General features: G+C 40.7%; 1 protein-coding gene across 1 annotated transcript in view; it reads left to right on the top strand.

The window, feature by feature from the left end:
• arid4b (AT-rich interaction domain 4B) overlaps positions 1–19,702 on the top strand; it is a 39,397-nt gene that overhangs the window by 5,942 nt on the left and 13,753 nt on the right. The window contains exons 3-9 of the mRNA XM_070916104.1: positions 5,646–5,756; positions 9,360–9,425; positions 9,736–9,826; positions 12,387–12,466; positions 12,817–12,908; positions 15,183–15,324; positions 16,621–16,700. Of these exons, the coding sequence (XP_070772205.1) occupies positions 5,646–5,756; positions 9,360–9,425; positions 9,736–9,826; positions 12,387–12,466; positions 12,817–12,908; positions 15,183–15,324; positions 16,621–16,700 (662 nt within the window). The remainder of the gene's footprint in view (positions 1–5,645; positions 5,757–9,359; positions 9,426–9,735; positions 9,827–12,386; positions 12,467–12,816; positions 12,909–15,182; positions 15,325–16,620; positions 16,701–19,702) is intronic.

Below are 19,702 nucleotides of genomic sequence, written 5' to 3'. Positions count from 1 at the left end.
TTGTGTAACCTGAAACATACCAACATACAGTGGTGACGCATCCAGTCTAACAATAACGTGTGTCATTTTAGCTTTAAGAGGCACACGATGGAGAGTGAACCCTGTCATTGTTGTTTTTATATATCATTGATGTGTTGCTACTGATGTTTTAAGATTACTGATGCTTTAAGATATAAGTAAACAGTAAAAGCGTGTCCAGGTAGAGCAAATTCTAACTGGTTAGAATTAGTTTTATTAAGTGATCATATATTTTGTATATACCCATAGTTCATCCACAGGTGTTTTCACTTCTCTGGTCAGTGTCGGTGTGTACAAACTGTGCTTGATCAGCATCTCCCTCATCCTTCTTTTTGTTTTGTTGTACTCGTCAGGGCAGGATAACTTACCCCATTATTATTTTTATTAGTACATAGAGTCAAGTCAAAATCACATATTTCCCAGCCTAGCTCCACCCAATTTACACCTGACTAGAGGTCTAAACAGCCAGATTAATTGAAAGCCCCTGTGTGGGTGTGGAGAGCATTTCATTTGCAATGCAACTAGTAGCTATAGCTGTCAAATAAATGTAGTGGAGTAAAAAGTCCAACATTTCCCTCTGAAATGTAGTAAAGTAAAAGTATAAAGTTGCATAACATGGAAATACTGTAGTAAATTGTACTTAAGTACAATTCTTGAGCAAATGTGCTTTATTACATTCCACCACTGGTTACGTGTCTGTAATAATGTAAGTGGAGTAGTTGGCATTACCATGACATTTCCAAAAGGCTTGTAATGAAAATATGGGTCCAACAGATTTGGATTCAGTCCAAAAATTGTCCTGCACTTCACACCAAAAGCAGGATTTGACAAGTGTGATTTAGATCATCTGGAAATAATGATCTGAGCAATCGAAGGCTATGATAAGTCTATTATAATGTGGACAAATGGAGCTAGAATAATTGATTCCTCCACTAACACATCTCCAAACACAAAACTTGTCATGATGACATTGTTGCTATTGGCTGACCATGCAAATTTCAGCATGGGTGAACTAAGACTTGTGTTATTCTTTAATGGTAGTGAATGAGAGCCACAAGGAGTATTTGCAGAGACTGGTGCAAGTGTGTCTTAATACAGCAGTAATGTGTATCTGCATGCTTCCATGGGACAGCCTCCCAGAAACAGCCTGTGGTCTGTTGACCATGGATTCCTTGAGCCCCTCCCTGATGACTGATATAAAGTGAGGCCATACGCCACCATAGTGAATTACAATCCACCGTTTACATGCATCACCCCACCACTCTGCCAGCAGTATTGTTTCTTTTAAAGCTTTTACCTTTCGATAGCTGCTAGGAAGCGTCTTTTTACGGAGTTGTAGTATGAAAATGCTACAGTCACTCAGGCTGTCTAAGAAATGCACTATAAGCAGCAGCTTATTTTCAACCGGCGCTCTGTGGAGTTCGCTGTTAAATTTTTCATGACCTGAGAGTCTTTATTGAGCAGAAACTGATCTCATTCTGCTGTTGCCAGTGTCACTCCAGTATATTTTGTTTTGGTAAAGCTGGAATGATTTCAAAGCTCTGACTTAATGTAGCAGCATTGCCTGTTTTGTCCCCTGACTAGAAAGGCTTAAATACTGAGCAGGCTTTGGATCACAAGTAATCAGCAAGGTGCTAGTACTCTGAGTACTGTTTAAATTGTACTTTACAGCCAACAACACTGGTGCACCATCACCCATAGAATTTGTTTTAGATGGCTCCTTTGTGGGGGGGGGGGGGGGGGGGCTTTTATGTCATGAATAAATTGAAGTTGATATCTGTGTAGGTCTGATTGATATCCAAGTAGATCGTCCTTATAATTACTACCTGTATGTGCCTTTTCCCACTCTCAGATGTGATGTATTTAAACAAAGTAAAGCTACAGTTTAGGTTTGTTTCTTTCCATGCCAGCCGCAGGTGCGTTTTGTCACCCCATGCCAAGTCACATTTGTATCTGTTTAATCAAGCTTGTGTGCCTGGGGAGAATTTTCCACATCAGTGGCACTAGGTGAATAGCCAGAGAACTGGTCTTGATTGTACCACTGCTATTACCATTACATTGACTTATTGCATGCAGAAGCTAGAGTGGCCCTTGAGGCTCATGATAAACACTGCTCTGCTCTTTTTATGACAGAGTCTTAGTTGAGAGCAGCTCTTGTGAGATGTGTGGTGTTTTAGCTTATTTTAAGTTGGTGAGAGGATGTTACACCTCCCAAAGGCACAGGAATTCCGCCTCTCTGAGTTTAGTCATCTTGATTGGTTGATCATCTGAGCGGGGGAAACATTGTCTGTCGTTCAGCACTGGCAGGAGTGAGGAGTCAGTGTTTTTTCTCCAGACAGCTGTAGGCTAAGTGGCAATCTAATCCAAGGAATGGAATTTTCTTTCATAGTTTTAGCTGGATGCAGGGAGGTGGGGGCACTATCAGTGGAAACAACAAACCGTCCTCTATTTGTGTTAGCATGTGAGCACAACAAATGTAAACCTGGCCTCAGTAGTGTGTTATCACCCCTGCCTTGTTAAGTTGGGGAGGTTTGGCAGCTACAGCTGTCAAGATAACCCAAGCTGCCCTCTCTGACTCAGTGGTATGACTCGTCCTCTTAGACGAAGAAAGGAACAGGCTTAGAGCAGGGGAAGCAAAAGGAGACATGTATTAGTATGACAGAGGGGCTTGAACAGTGGTGTACGTAGTAACAGTTCAGCTTTGTGTCGCAGCCATGAATGACAAGAGAGTTGGTTAGCGAGTGGAAATGGCTTCTACGTCATGTAAACCTGGTGTTGGCAAGGGCAGCTGGTGCCGAGGCCAGACTGCACTAAAGACTAATGAGGTGTTTATCTGAGAGGTGGGGAGGCTGAAGTGCACTGGACTCTGCCCCTGAATCCCATCTGTCAGAATCCCGGAGACACTGGAGAAGAGGCGACTTGTCCTAGCTTGACTGTGACAGGCTCACGGCCTTCTTAACACACAAGATGCAATTTGTCCATCTGTTAACAAACATGTTTCTGTCCCTTTTTTCTCTTTGCAGACAGTTTGAGTCAGTTCTTCAATGGATGAGTGTTTGATTTCTTATGATTTTTCTCAAAATGATTTGTCTTTTTATTGCACTTTTGCATCCTAGATATATGTCTTCACTATTTTTAACCACAGTGCACAGAGAACCCCAGCAGTAAGAGTTTCATGTACAAAGTCTCGCCACAGTACAAGATTAAAACAAAAACGTGAATGTGAAACACATCATCAGAGCATCCTAACAATTATTTTTCACAAAGCTGGACTGGATTATTACAGTTGCCAAGCCACCATTCTTATTTTTAGTATCGAGTACCTGCTCGTGTCTGTGTGTCTACTTCTACCCTTTGATATCAATCGGAGCCTCCTATTTGTATGACAGCCAAACTGAAGTTGCTCTGCATGATAACTTGGCTGAGAGTTAATATAGCACCTGTTTGATTAATGGAAGAGAAGTGTTTCCTCGTCAGATCACCAGTCTGCCGATCCAGATAATCTTCACCTCTGTTAATGTCTCATAAATCAGGATATTTGGGGTTTTTTTGTGGGTTGAGTGAACTGAACATGTTTTAGTAGTCTGTCAGATAAGATCGTGTTGAATTTAGCCTCAGATAACAAACCCTTATGTTCTTTTGGATAATTGGACAGTGGATTTTTAATGCTGGTTCACCTGTTAGTCCGATTTATCAGGAAGGTCAATGTTTTGCTCATGTGTGTGCTGCAAATTTCACCCCGCGTTAGTAGCAATTCAGCGATGACACAGATTAAGGATGTCCTGATCATGTTTATGTGACCCAGATACTGATCTGAGTCATTTAATATTGAACATCTGCCAAGTTCAAATCCTAATCGAATATTTATATTTTCCTACATTATACAGCTCTACAGCTACTTCTCATGTAAACTATAATAAATAAATCCAATACAGTGAACGTCCTTGATGTTACAGTGTGTGTAGTTTCCATGGAGAGAGGAATGTCCGTGTGAAATGGTTGTAGCAGGAAGGTATGAGCAGCATTTGGACAGCCTCTATCCCTCGCTTGAACAAAATGCACAAGTTCAAAAGCAGTATTCAATCAATGCTTGCACTTCAGAGGCATGATGCACCTGCAAAATGTTGCTGAAATGGAGGCAAAGCTGCTGTGCTCGCTTCTGCTGATGCACTCTGTCAATGTGCAACTCTATAAAACCTTTTTTTTCTCCAGTCAAGGTGTGCGATGCGTTAGGAACAGGTTCAAGTGTTCACACGAAGGCAGTCATAGCCCAATGGGTTACAATAAACAAAGGATCTGACTTGGATCAGGGTTTATAAAAGGCCTTGATAGGAGCAGATCAGTTTGGGGCGAAAAAATGTAACCTGCAAACAGTTAAAACGTGTCCAAGGACTCAACTTCACAGATGTGGACTTTCACCATTTAAGTCCTAAAGGCGGTTCGGTCATGGCACAAGTATGTGCCACTGAGGCCTACAGCAGCTGGTTTCAGTGATGAGTTTCTACACCGCCGGCGTGGTTTTTAGTTGGAACGGCAACCTGTAAACTCTTTGCCCTCCTCGTGGGAACAACTAACAGCTGTTATGAACTTAGGCTCCTAAGATTTGTGTATCTTTTAAAGTGTAGTTATAGGAAAACAAAAATGAAAGAAAAAGTTGATCCATCTTACAAGTAACTAGCTTGTAGCATGAAATTTAATATACATAACTTGTTTGGAAAGATGTTTTTTTGTGCTAAATGAACAGAGCTATCTTTCGCTAGTGAATTTTGTAGCTAACTTGAACGTGAAATTGGCATTGGTACACTTCATTCATTCACAAAATAAGATGCGTTGTCTTGTTCAGAGTGCTACTAAAAAGTAGCTATAGTTTTGCACATTAGAGGAGGAGCTGATGTTTTCCTTAAGAAACACTTGAGTTAAAACCTGCCGTCAGAAGTATTGGCCATGTGCACATATGACATGTTGCAGTAGGTCTTGATGTGTCCTGTCAGCCGGAAGCATGGCCCACTTTGAGTTATCTTATTCTAGAAAGATGTCTAAATATACCACTGTTAGTTTAGGCCTTTTGTCGAGCCTCAGTGAAACTCCCTCAGTGAATTCATCTCTACACTACATGAACCACAAACATCGCCTGCCCTCGTCCACACACCGAAAGTCTGTTTTCTCTGTGTACTCTACCCTCCGCAAATCTGTTCTTGAGGGGGGGGGGGGTAGGTTTGATAAACATCCAAAGATGACACAAGATGGTGCTATGTGTTCCGGATAGCTTCTTCTTTGTAGTCATCAAAGCAGTAGTGAAGTGGCCTTTTTTTGTTTGCTCCCTCAGAGGCTTGTTTTCCAATACCCAGAGCAGATGGTATGTGTTTTCCATGGATGAAACACTGAGCCGGGTGGGTTTCGCATAGCTGGACTAGACTATGTGAAGCTTATATGTGTGTCCTCCCTCCTTAGCTGTGAGAGTGCACCTGTGTCAGTAAGCTATATATATAGATATATATATATATATATATATATATATATATATATATATATATATATATATATATATATATACATATATATATATATATATATCTATATATATATAAAGCCTTTGAATTCACTGGTTTTCTTTTTTGTTTCCTCAGACTTTGGAGGAGCCCCCCTACTTGACAGTAGGGACGGATGTGAGTGCCAAGTACCGAGGGGCTTTCTGTGAGGCCAAGATTAAGACTGCCAAGAGGCTAGTCAAGGCCAAGGTAAGTCACATTTCAAAGTGCTCATGATCCAAAATTAAAAATGTATTGTCTGTCTGTGTTTTGTGTGAAGTGGAATGCAGCAGGGCTAGGGGCCCTTGTCTTTGCGTGAAGGGGTTACAATCGAGATCACACAGCTCCGCTTTAATGCACATCCAACACTTTGGAGATGGTCCACATTTAAAAGATGTTTTTTTAGAGACCAGGTTGTTGGGATAATTATGAGGTATTTTAGATTGATTCTGAGAAAGTACATTTAAATTATTTTCTTGCCAAAGAATCCAGCTGTGTTGCTTACATGCTTGAGCTCTACCACCTGGTTTAGGTTGTTAGTACTGCTCACACAGTTGAAACACTGATCAGGGCCCCAGCTGTGACAGATGCAGGGTCTGGCCTAGCCCACCAGGTACCCATCACGTCCTCAGGCGTCCCTCTTGCCCACACAGCTTTGTGGCGGGGACGGTGCGACTGCTATTTCCCCGTCGGTTTTATGCCTTGCTGATGAAGGCATTGCATGATGCACGTAGTACAGTATCTCATTTCCCAGTGGGGCTGGAGCATCTGGATAATACAATAGAGACGGATCGCTTGTCTCTCGTTCTGCTGGAGTGTGTGGGAGGAACAAAGATTGGATGCTGGCTTTTTCACTGTGTCAATGCACTGTAGTTCCCCCTGTCGAGACAAAAGAGCAGCGATGTTCTGCCATTCTAGCACACCAGCTGATCATCAAATGATGTGCCTCTTTGTCTCATGGACAGGGACAAACTGCATTACAAAGTAGACCATGTGGTGTTCTCAGTTTAAATATTGTGGGGCTAAAATGAAGCTAATGGGACGGTCTTAACACATAAATTAATTACCATACTAATTGGCTGAGTGTGGGGTTCGTTTGTTTTTGGGTAGCTGTAATGCGAATGTGAGCCCTGTTACACAAACGTTGAAACATGGCAATTATTCAGTGGTTGTTGTGAGTCTGAATATTCCACTGTAATGAATTCCTCTTTAGCTCTTTGGTTCATTAATCTCTGTCTGCTTGTTTAACAAAGTCGGTTGTTGTGGCATATGGCGCTGGTGTCTTTTTGAGTGATTTTAAAACCCAGGGAAAGATCTGTGTGACATTGTTATTTATGATGATGATCTGTACAAGAAGACCTGTAAAAAGTCAATTAGCACCATGTCAGTATCACTCGCGGTGACATGTTCAGCACACATATGATTAGTCAGGACTAACCCTGTGGCACAGTAACAAGTACTGTGTTAGAAAATACATAACAGAGTAAACATGCCTCGTGCTTATAGTACATGTTCTAGTAGTTTCTCTTATAGATTTCACTGAATTCAAATAAAAGAATCTCTTAAATGTGGAAATTAAATATATCTACTTTTTGCAAAAGCAGCTGCACATTTTATAAACGATGTTTCTGTGGTGTTGAATCCAAAGCACTTCCACATATAACTTTTCAGATGCTTTAGCACCATTATTATATGTTTAGCAGGGCGCGCTAATTTCCTCCATTTTGTTTTTATAAAGACAACAATTGCTGAATTGCAAGTTTACTTAAATGGTTAGGGTTTTACCATGTGAATTTAAAATTTGGTGAGATTATTACAAATCGACTATTGAATATTTTTTCCCCATGTACAGTAGTTCAAAATTTTGAATAAAAAAGCCATATCCTTACTCCTGTTTGCTTTAAAGTAAATGTGGTGAACTTTGCCATTTAGTTGCATTATACCGTGAGGCACAAAGCGCTAAGTAGAGGCACTGTTTTCAACCGGTGTCCCTTGATCAAATGTCACATTATCAAATAAAATAACATCATATTGTTATCATTTAAGTAACAATGAAGTAGACGACATGTAAACAGAAGGCTTTGTTAATGTGAAGAGACAGAAGCAGGAAGGAGAGAGATTGTCTGGAGAAAAATAAGTGAAACAACTGGAGTTGCTGTTAAGTTTCCTCTGAGCCGTCACACATACAGTTGCTGCTTGTAGTTAGCTGGGGATCATGTCCTGTTGCTGTTTATGGCCAAAAGACAAAGAGTATGCCTGTGCAGTCAAATTTGGTTGAATAAATCAATATCAGTTAACTTCACGTTGCAAGTAAACAGAAACGTAACGGTCTTGCTTTTCTACCTTGGACGTTCACTAACCATTTTAAATATAATATAGTGAAACATCCTGCAGCTCAGTAATTATTTTCAAAGAGTCTTGTAATATAATGGACTGTGGCCTCTCGATAAACCTATTAACATCACATTTGCTGGACTGAGGCTCTGATTTATCTGAATTATGGTTTCATAGCTTGTTTTAATATTTGTTGCTACGTCTAAGTGATTGAAGAGTTTGTGTGTACAGTTACAGACCTCTGTTGATCCGTGCAGGAACCAAGCTCACAGTTAGGAGGTTGTCAGGACGATCAGGTGTTACTGTCGCTCTCTAGCTGAGGCTTTGGGCAGCGAGAGCCGCCCTCCTTCTGTCTGTGGAGAGCACCTGTGAAGAGAGGGATTCCTTTATTCCACCGGGCAGGAATGTTATTATCTCCATAACTGATGAAATGCTGCCTCAGGAACATTTTTATTCTTTTCTCCTCCCTCCCTCTTTTATGACCTGACAATTCAACAGCATCTTGCAGTATGTATTTGTTTCATTCATTGTCTTGATCCTGCCTTCGCAGCGAGACTTTGATTGCCTGATTTGTTTCTGCTGTTGTTATATTTGAAACTGACTTGAGAGAGCATTGTCTGAATTCGTTATCTTGTTTTCTGAGACTGTGTGCTTCACATCTTTTTCTGCCGTTGTATGGCGCTTGATTTTAAACAAAATCAGTCAATAGAAGTGAAGCCAGTTCTCCGTTATTATTATGTTACTATTTTACTAGCACATGCTCTTAAAAATGACTTTAATTTCCCTCAGGAAACGGAGAAGGAAGCACATGAGCATTTTCATGTATAAAGCAGGGTGGGGCATTTGTAATACTAAACAGATTCTGTGCTTCTGGTTGCTCTGACACCTTTCACACATGCTCCTTGGAAAATATGTGACAGCAAATAACTGCAAGTGTGTGTGTGCCTGCCTTGTGGTCTTTTCTGTCGCTCGGGGTTGCCAGGTTGCCATGCAGATGCAAGATTACCACTGCGTGATCAGATTATTATCTCCTGTGGCTCACTTAGGGGAGGCTGCAAAGAGTGGGGGGATGGTCAGTTTGTGTGGCCCTAACATTCGCAACAGAAATCCACCACAGTTGGCACCAACAGATGCGACGCAGTTGCCAATTGGGGGGGTCAGTCACTCAACGATGCCTGAAATGAGCCGTATTATTAAATACTCACACACTGCTTGCCTAATGACATGAAGAAGTCTTTGCTAGTGTTATTTCAAACCATACTGATTTAAAGTGTCGAACCTGTATCGCTGTTGAGCATGGTGTGAAAGAGTCCATCATTCAGCAATCAGTGTACCGCCGTTATAAAGTCCAGCAGCGTTGGCAGGGACGTGCTGCCTCTGTGAAGTGGAAGATTGATGTTGGCCGGTCAGGCCCTTTGGGGAATTGTTTGTTTATCCTCGCTGCTGATTCTCCTCCCCTGTTGCCTCCCTCTTCCCCAGGTGACCTTTAAACCGGATCTGTCCACGGCTGAGGTTCATGATGAAAACATCAAAGGACCTTTAAAGGTAAGGCAGGAAAGATGGGGGAGACTGATGTTGTCCCACGGTCAGCCGGAAAACACTGTCACAACACACACATTGTCTTTAATTACCCATGATTACTTTGGTTCTGTCTTTTTTGGCTCAGACTATAAGAGCATAGTGATTGTAGAAAAAGAGAATTGGTCAATGAAGCATTGGCTTTGTAATTTAATTTCAGTCAATTATGATTCTTGTAGCAGCAATATGGTTGTCTCATTACTTTTAAACACATCATTAGATCTATCATTAGCAGCATATTAGGGTGCCAAATAACAGCCGTGTATCCATCCCACAGGTGGGGGCTGTTGTAGAGGTGAAGAATCAGGATGGAGTTTACCAGGAGGCCACAATCAATAAGCTGACCGATGCCAGTATATATACTGTTGGTAAGTCAGTAACAAGCTGTCTGCTTTCCCTCCTCACTCAAACACTTGCACACTTCCTACAGCTAGCTTGTAAAAGAAGCATGTTTTTTATTTTCCCTTCCCGAAGTATTTATTGTATTTAAAGTTGTTGCAAGAATGACCTTCAATCGATTGCTTAGAAAAGTTAAAGAATTGTGCTGTGCATGCTCGGATTCAGATCTCCTTTACAATCCAAACCATTACTGTTGTTTGTGTGTCTAGTAAAATAATAGTAACTGGGGGTCAAACTGCACATACATTATATTGCAATATAAATATATTCCAAAACACTTTTCAGTCTGAGGCAACTAATGTGACAAGAAATAGTGATAAAAAAGATTTAAACTCATAAAATCTTTTCAATATAAAGAACAAATGGTGAGGTTGGTTAACAATGTAAAGTTATTTGTTTTTTTCTTTAGAGGCTGATTGAGCTACACTGAAATATCACACAAGTTAGTGTAACAAGTAAACAGTGCTGGTAAATGCTGCATGTGGCGCTAAAAGTAAGAACAATTTATGGATTAATCTGCCTTTTCTGTTGAATTAAATAATGATCAACCGTCCAAAAGCCAAAGATATTGACTTTACAATTACATAAAACAGAGAAAAGCAGCAATATCTCATTTGAGAAGCCGGAGCCAGCATTTCTGTCTATTTTTTGTTGTTTTGTTTGCAGTTTATAACTGCAAGTCTGTCAAGAGTACACAGCTACAGTGTTGGATAATCCAAAGTACACAGAGTATAGACTGCTACTCAGATCTGTAGTCTCTCAGCAGCTGCTCGTCGCTTAAGAGTGCCCATGGGGTTTTCCCTATCTGGAAACACTCGTCTTGACACATCTACATTCTTTTCATTCATCAATGAGAAAACAAAACCATGACTCACTGTTGAAGTTAACTCAATTGTTTTCTCCTCGTTGTTGTCACCAAGAACATTGAGCACTGAATTATGGAATTTAAGGATTTGCACATCTGGGTTTATCATTGGGGGCGATGTGGTGGGTGAAAGTGATAGGAAGGTTCCTTGAGTTCTTTGATATGATGTATATTAATATTATATTTAGTGTTATTTGATATTGATTCTTATTTTAAAAGTTTAAACGTCAGTCTACGGAGGTTTAATATCAGACAGATTTGATATCAGTTAATACATAAATAAAATCAGTAAATTATCAGACACTTCCCCATATCTCTCTTTTGATGATACATTTATTAGTTTTCACTTTCACTACAAGTAGAAGATGGATACATTATGAAATCCACAGGAGAAAAAAAGACTACACAAGTACAAAAGACTAAACAATAAAAACAAACCAAAAACACAGAACACCCGCTGGTTACAATGATAATGTGGTGAACAATCAAGAAAATCCCTGCAGCATAAGTAGGTTAAAATGATGCCTATGGGGGGATATGTGGTTTCTGTGTATAATCTTAAACTGTATTGTTTTGGTACAAATGCAGACTGAAATTGATTTAGCATGTCTCCAGATATCTTTCCGCTCTTCATCATCGATTGTGACAGATAGCTCCTTCTCCCATGTGCCCTTAAGCCCCTGTAAAGTAAAAGGGGGCGCAAAACACAGATTCTGATAGAACAGACTGACAGACATCTTTCCAGCTGTTAGAAATAACTATTTCTCAACAGGGTTGTCAGTTAACGTTGTGCTGTGCAATGTATAATGCCTTACCTGCAAATAAGGAAAGATGTCCTGCCATATTTCTCTATCATTTGTTCAGATATCATTACCGCATTTTCAGAAGTCCTTCAGTCTACTAATGCCACTATTACCCCACTGTCTAAAACCAGCACCAAACAACCTAGGCTGGAAATCAGGATTGTTCACAATAGGGGTGAAAACAGAGCTTTGACCTTCCCTCGAGTTGACACACTAATCCCCAGGCCTCAAGTGTCTTAAGGGTTGTCAGTGACTAATGTTTTTAATTTTTTAAAAAGAAAGTAAATGTCTGTGAGAGTTTATTACTTGGAGCTTAATCAATTGTTTGTAACCTGTAGAAATCAGTAAGTCAAAGTAATACATAAAGCATTAGCAGTTAGCGTTGGAGTAAAGGTTCTGTGGGGGTTGGTAAGTCTAGACCCCCCACAGAACCTTTACTCCATATCAAGGAACTCACCCAGCCTTTTGGGTCTTTCATCACCCTGTTCGAGAATGAAATAGGAATCATTTGGATAGCATACAATAATCAAGGTAATATATTCATCTTAACCAGGGAAGTGCGTCCCAGCCAAGAAAAGGCAAAGAATTCCCACGTCTCTTTGATTTTACCATTTACTCCCCTGTCTGTGTAGTAGAGGGTCCTTGAAGCTCTAATAAAGCTGTGAGCTGATAGCGACTGTGTCACTGCCTGCTGGAGGATCTAGCTAAGCCTTAAAAGAGGACTATAATGTGTTTTTTAACATATCACAAATCAAGCAGACACTTTGTAACTAAGAAGGGATTTTATTTGTTTATGTGTGTGCTTGTGTGTGTTGGTGGCCTACATACAGCAGCCTAATAGTTTGTCTCTCATCTGTGCAGTGTTTGACGATGGCGATGAGAAGACCCTGAGGCGTTCCTCTCTCTGCCTGAAAGGAGCGCGTCACTTTGCAGAGAGCGAGGCAAGTATTGTGCTTTCCGTCCATCTCTCAAGGGAAACTAAGGTCATTTTATCATTTCCATTTTTTAAATGTTATGTAGTCACCAACAGTCTCACATCTCTACTCACAGTGCTCAAATTAAAATGCTTCTTATGAATGAATATGGTTCCATATTGGCATTTAGAAGTTCAGCTGTGAAATACAGGAAACGTAAACACAGCAAAGTCGAATGTAAACTGTGTCTCCATTTGTAACTGATGAAATCCCATGAGGAGAATTTCTTCCAGGTATAGAAGATAAATCTTTTGTCTTCCAATTTATTGTCTGAGAAGGTGACACTGACACTTTGCTGTTGTCTGTCTCCTTTGCAGACACTCGATAGACTCCCTCTCACCAACCCAGAGCACTTCGGCACACCTGTCATCGGCAAGAAGGGCAACCGCGGCCGACGATCAAACCCAATGTGAGTATCTTCCTCCTTCTCTGTACGTCATATCAAACTTAATATATCAGAGCTCTGTGATGCTGGTGGGGAGGGATTTTCCATACCAACCCACAGTCATCAGCAACAGGCTCTCCCATTCTAAGTATGCTGACAGCAGTTGAAATGAAAGATTTACTCTCATCTCCATCCCCTCATAAACAGCCCCTGAGGCCGGGAAGAGGAGAGCCTACTCACCTCCTCCATCTCCTTAATCACGCCGGGCTGCTGTGCGTGCATGCAGGCTGGAGAGGCAGTGTGAGCATGGCATGGTCCTGCTGAGTATTATGCCCCCCCCCCTTAACTCAAATGTTCCAGTGGGTGTTTTATGCTCTGATGTGCCTACTCCTGGGAGACTGCAGAGTTTTCATCAGGGAATAGGAACTGCTGAGGGCTTTTTTTGGCGCTGGATATAAATGCAGCTTCTCTATGTTACAAAGAGGACACTCTGCAATGTAATCTCATTTTCTGACACCCCTTGGTAATGGCACTCAGAGAAAAGTCAATATTACTCTAAACACTGATGCAATATTAACTTGGAACGGTCCCAGCTGCGCATTAGCACCTTGGACCTGTTGTCTTCCTGTGCACTAATGGTGTCTTAATTCTTGAATTCATAGATTGATAATACCGACAATTTAGAGACTGTGTGTTCTTCTTCTGTTAATTTTGTAGTTCAACATTTTGGGACATGCGCTTATTCACTTTCTTGCTAGGGGTTAGATGAGAAGATTGATACCTCTCTTGTGTCTGTACTCTAAATATGAAGCTAGAGTCAGCAGGTGGTTATCTTAGCTTAGCATAGTGACTGGAAACAGGGAAAACGGCTAGCCTGGCTCTGTCCAAAGATAAAACAAAAATCTGTGTTTTTATTTTACCTTTGGACTAAGCAAACCAGCTGCTGGCTCCTACTTCATATTTAGCATACAGACATGAGAGTAGTATTGATCTTCTCATCTAACCTGCGGCAAGAAAGCAAATTTCTTGCAATATTTCCCAAAATGTCTATTCCTTTAAATGACTGTCTTAAAATTAAGGGTAACATTCCCTGCTACAAAGTCATTATATGTGGAGCAAACTCGTTCCTACATGAATTACAGTCTCTCCTTCATTGAGTAGCTAGAATGCTTTGATTCACAGCTTAGTTGTTGTTGTAGTAGTAGTAGTAGCAGCCTGGCTGATTTACTGCTCTTGAGTCGTGCCAGACAGTGTGTGCGTGCGTGTGTGTGTATATGTACATAGAGTTGTGCTCAGATCAGGCCTAGTGAGGCATAAAAAGAGGACGGAGGATCTGTTTGCCTGCTGGTGCTGCTTACATGATCACTCAGAGTCATGGCTGCCTGTCTACTGGCCGCAGTCAGGGTGTCAGGCAGCAGAGACTGAGCTGGCTCATCAATACACTGATCCTAATGAGCGAGCTCATCAGTAGAGCGCCGCGCTACACAACGATAAGAAAGTTTGTGGAGGGTTTTGTTGTGCTATGGATTGTTAGTTGGCGACTTTGTGATGCTTTCTAGCTGAACAGCAGTTAAATGAAAAGATGATTGGTTTGCAGAAACCCTCTGAGAGACCAGTGATTTTATTTTCCTAACCCGTTTATATATATATAGCATGGATTTATTGTGAAATGCCAATATCTTTGCAGCGCTATAAGCAACCACAATGTTTTTATATATACAGCAGCGCTACACATCTGTGTAAAAATGGTGGTAAATCGACAGCTCTTTTCTCAATCACATGTCAACACTTTCAGTATTAAATCTGATTTATGTTTTGGGACAGCAACCAGCCCCATTATTGGCGAACACATTTTGGTGACATGCAAAAGTTTGCAACATATGGAGGCTGGCACAATTTTGTGTACATCCAGCAACTGTGAATTGAGTCATAGAGGAATTGTGAATATTTTTAGTAGGGCTGCAACTAGTGATTATTTTCTCTATTGTGATTATTAACTGATTCATTGTTTTGTCTTTAAAATGTCAGATAATAGTGAAAAATGCTCATCACAGTTTCCTAAAGCCCCGTATGATGTCATCAAATTGCTTGTTTTGCTAAAAATATTCAGTTTTAAATCACATACCAATCAGAAAATAAAAGCAGCAAACCCTGCTGGAACAAGGGAATGGTTGGCATTTTTGCTTGTTGTGTATAAACTGAACTGATTGTGATGAATGTTAAAGAGTGTATTTACAAACAGCCACATGCTCACTGTACCTTTTGTAAAGTGCAGTAAACTGTCCTTTTCTCCCACAGTCAAGAAGAAGAGTTGTCTTCCTCCTCCAGTGAAGAAGAGGAGAGCGATCAGCGGCAGAATGAGGATCTGTTTGGCAAAGTGGTCTGTGTGGAGGGGGTCACCACCGGGGACAAAAAGAAGACCACGTGGTATCCTGCTCTGGTGAGCTCATAGTCTCCTCTTCCTTGCTCTCTGCTCCATCACTGCTGCTCTTCCAGTACACTCACAGCATTGTGCCGTGTCATCTAAACGCCTGCTTGTGTAACCTCAGCACTCAGCAGGATTATATTATTGCGTTAGAGTTCATCCACCAGGAAATGATGGAAATGTGCATGTTGTTGCAGTTAAATAGTTGATTTCTGTTTGCAGTAGCTGCCTGACTTCTGTAGTTTGAAGAATTTCAAAAGAGCAAATCAGCTCAACTCTTATTTTGGAGGAAAAAGAAAATCGTCTCCCTGATGTGTGCAACAATGCAGCACAAACACAGATTTGATGTTTTCCAATCTTTTCCCATCCATTTCTTTCCACCCACCCTTAACTCTCAGCCACCGTTAACGTGCAATGAAATGGTGACAGGCGTTGTTTGTTTATGTAAGTGTTACAAGTAGAACTGGGAAAATGGGAGAGGGTGGGGAGAGCTGTCCCTTTAACTGTGTAGTCAGCAGGGCCCCGCCTCCAGGGTTTGTTGTTCTTGGCCTGCTGTTGACTGAGCTCCATGCTGCCTCCCTGTGACAGCCCAGAGAAGTACATTACACAGTAGCCTGTCGTTGTTTACACTGTGACCCTGTGGCAGAGGGGTGGAGCAGTACACTGGTACATGTCTCATGCAACAGATGATACATGGCTGTAGCAAACTGTGTGCTCTTAAGTGGCCTGGTGAAATATAAGTCTAAAGAAACAGGCCTCCATGTGCGAGCTGGGCGCTTTAATTTGCACATTTGCAGCGCAGCATATGTGTCAGAGAGGGAAATGGTATCCCACAGCAAACATGAGTCATAGTGTTCAAGTAAAAGCATCCACCCTGCAAGCGTGTGTGTGTGTGTGTGTGCTGTAAATACAGAGAGAGCTGGAGCAAGCAGTCAGAGTCCTGGTGGAAATCAAATCTCCATAACGGCAGTGCTGCCTCCTCTGGGTTAGACCCTGGCACTGGAACAACTCCCACTGTTGTGCTCCTCAACTCCAGTAAACAGCTGCAGCACATGCTGCGAGTGGGTGCGCTACCCCTCACACATCGCTCTTCATCTCACTCGCTTGTTTGTCTTTGTTTCATAGATGGCGTATTTGGTAATCCATCAGCGTGGCCTTTTGCTGAAACTACTTTAGTCACTGACTCGTACACTGACACCCCCCTCCCCTCCTCCCCTTTACTGTCTTTCACACACACACACACACACACACACACACACACAGTACCACCTCATCTGACCTCTTCACTGTGTCTTGTTTCTGTGCAACAAGGTCATCTCCCCGGACTGCCATGAAGACGTGACTATGAAGAAGGACAACATCTTCGTCCGCTCTTTCAAGGATGGAAAATTGTGAGTCATTACTGATGTGCTGAAACCACAAATTTGCACCATGAAGTGGTGTGAAGTAGGGCTGCACTGATTATTATCAGTAGATTATTTTACATTTTCATGGTCGATAAATACATAAAGATTGATTGAACAAATTATGTAGTCAGTAAAAAGTCTAAAAGAAGTTAGCATAGCACAACGTTAAGCCTTAGTGTTGCTTACTGATTAGTGATGTAAAAACTATGGGGTATTCAATTCATTTTAAGGGAAAACCAAGCAATCTTTTGAGAAGCTGTGACAAGCAAATGATTTGCATTTTCAAGTTGATGAATGTTCTGTAAGTCAATTAATCAAGTAACTATTTAGTGTTAGTGTAGAACATCCCCATAATAAGTAGTCTTTGAATACGTGTTTTAATAGGATACATGTACAGTACCATGAACCTGTGTGTAATTGTGTATTAAGAAATCTTTGCAAATATTTTAGATAATATTGGTACTTTTTTTTTTCTTGCCTTTTTATATATGTATCTAGTTGTTGTAATGTGGTTTGAACTTCTCTCTCATGACAGATCTCTGTATTATCTGATTATTTGAGGGAGCTCTGTCAGATGACACGACCAGTGACTTTTGTGTGTTGAAATGAATGAAACGGTCCGTGGCACATTGCTTGTAGCTTGAGAAGAATATACCCTCAGATTTTTACAAGAGTTAAGACACTGTGTGCCTTCCCTGGCAGTGCTGGGTTTGTGTTATTTTATTTGTCCTAAGGCTGTAAGTTACTGGTGGGCTAAGGTAGTGTAACTTCCCCTGCAGCCTGCCCTTGGCGTGGAACCACACAGCCACATTGTTTTGTCTGTGGCAAATAAAGGAAGAAGACTTGTCAGGAGTCTTCACTCAGCTGGTGGTTTGTGACTGCAGTCTCTCTGTATGTGGGTAAAAAAAAACATAGCCCACGCTCGTCATAAATGAATCTGGTATTTGGAGTCGACTTTTCTGTCTGTTTAAATTCCATTGATGACAGAACAGCCTTGAGTCTGCATTCCTTAATAGATACCCTGCGTAACTCATCAGCATGACCCTTAATCTGCAGCTGTGGCAAAAGAAGTATGAAAAGTCCCCCTTATCGCTTGTATTCAGCTAATAGTCATGTGAAGGGTAGAGGTGATGAGCGGGATAAGATAATTCATTTTCATTTTTATGATTCATACTTATGAAGTTTTTCCTCTCTGAGCATGGCACCCTATGATGGCTTTTGTTGCAGATTAAATCGCACTATTGCAGTTTTTCCTTTCTGCTCAGTAGCAATTTGATTTCACTCATTGAAATCAGCATAGTGTATCCAGGGCTAGATGCAAGAAATAATAATGTAAGAAGTCAGAAAATCTATATCATTCTTAATGAGATTTTCAGGTTTGTTTCCCTCCAATCATTTTGCTTTTATGTGGATGGAATAACAACGATGAAAGGTGCATTACTGTTACATGTGTATGATGTGATCCATCAGGCATGTCTCTTTATGTTATGTTATGTTATGTCATGTTATGTTATGTTACAGTTTGATCTATCACAGGTTTTACACAGAGGGAGGTTAGTACATTTTCTAAAGCCGACCAAAGCTTTTTAACAGAGTTAGGCACATATGCAATCGTTGCTGAGATGTTGCAGTATGGTGAAATGTTTTGATGAAATTTCACTTGCATCGACACCAGTTTCACTCTGTCTAGCCCCTCTTTCCAGTAAAGCTACAGTTGTTACAGTGCTACACCACTTTATTAAGTCCTTTTTGTGTATAGACTTTTTGTGTATAACACACACACTCCACTTGTCATCATTTGTTATTGTACTTTTTATCGTATATGTCAGCCTCTATTATTACGAAGTTATTCTAAGGTGCTGCTCCCTGTGTGATTTGTGTTTTGTGACCTCTCCCGCACAGCGCCGGGGTCAGTGTGTTCGCTTTCCTCTGGAGAGTCTGGTATTGTTAGTGATAACCATTCAATGTGCCTTTCAAAAACAATGGCTCAAAAATATTTTTTTAGGGAAGGCAAGGTCGCATCCAGAGGGGTGACGGGAGTTTTCAGGAAGTGGTTATTCTAATTTAGCCAGATCTGGTTACCATAGTAACAATAGAAACAAAAGCCGTTTCTATTTTTTCTTGTTTGGCTGGCTCACAAACTTGTCTGCGCTACTGACATATACAGAAAAATACAGTTGAGTTATTGTTAGTAGGTTTTTAAATAACTGGATGTCCTTGTCCTATTTAAAGCTTATTCGGTTCTTGATCTATAATAAAAATAATTGTTAGTCCTATTAGACATATACTGTATATATGTATATATAAATATGCATATACATTTACTTTATTCTAGTATATTACTTGTCTTTGTTATTGTTTTAAATGATGTACATACATTTTTGATGTATTCTGGTCTCCTTTGACATTATGATCTCAATCTATATGTGACTTACCTGATTTAATACAGGTTATATAAATATCATGACAAGAAGAAGCTGGGCTGGGAGTGTAAATTGTAAATATTGTAAACCATAATGTATATGTGTAACCTGAAGTTCATTTAGTTTACACCAGATTTTGAATAGATAATAAACTAAAGGGTTAAGTTTATTCAGGATGAGTGTCTGGCAGCAGCACTTCAATGTGTGGACTTTATTTTTAGCCATGCTAGCTGTGTGTATGGCAGTGTTGGTTGGTCAGTGAAATGCCTCTTGCCATCATAATTACCCAGACATTGATGGTTTGTCATGAAATGTGCTACATATATTGAAGGTCTCTAGATGATAAATTCTAATGACTTTGGTGACCCTCTGACTTTTCCATGTCGCGCCATCATCAGGTCAAAATGTTCTACCCAAATACTTTGGTTTATGACCAAATACCTGCAAAACCAATGACATTCCCATCAGCCTCAGCTTTTTGTTTAGTGCTAATTAGCAAATGTTAGCATGCTAACACACTAAACTAAGGTGGTGAACATGATACCTGCTAAACATCAGCCACGT

The sequence above is a fragment of the Enoplosus armatus genome, chromosome 12, assembly GCF_043641665.1.
Source record: "Enoplosus armatus isolate fEnoArm2 chromosome 12, fEnoArm2.hap1, whole genome shotgun sequence".
NCBI classification, from domain to species: domain Eukaryota; kingdom Metazoa; phylum Chordata; class Actinopteri; order Centrarchiformes; family Enoplosidae; genus Enoplosus; species Enoplosus armatus.
This window is presented reverse-complemented; position numbering and strand designations above follow the sequence as displayed.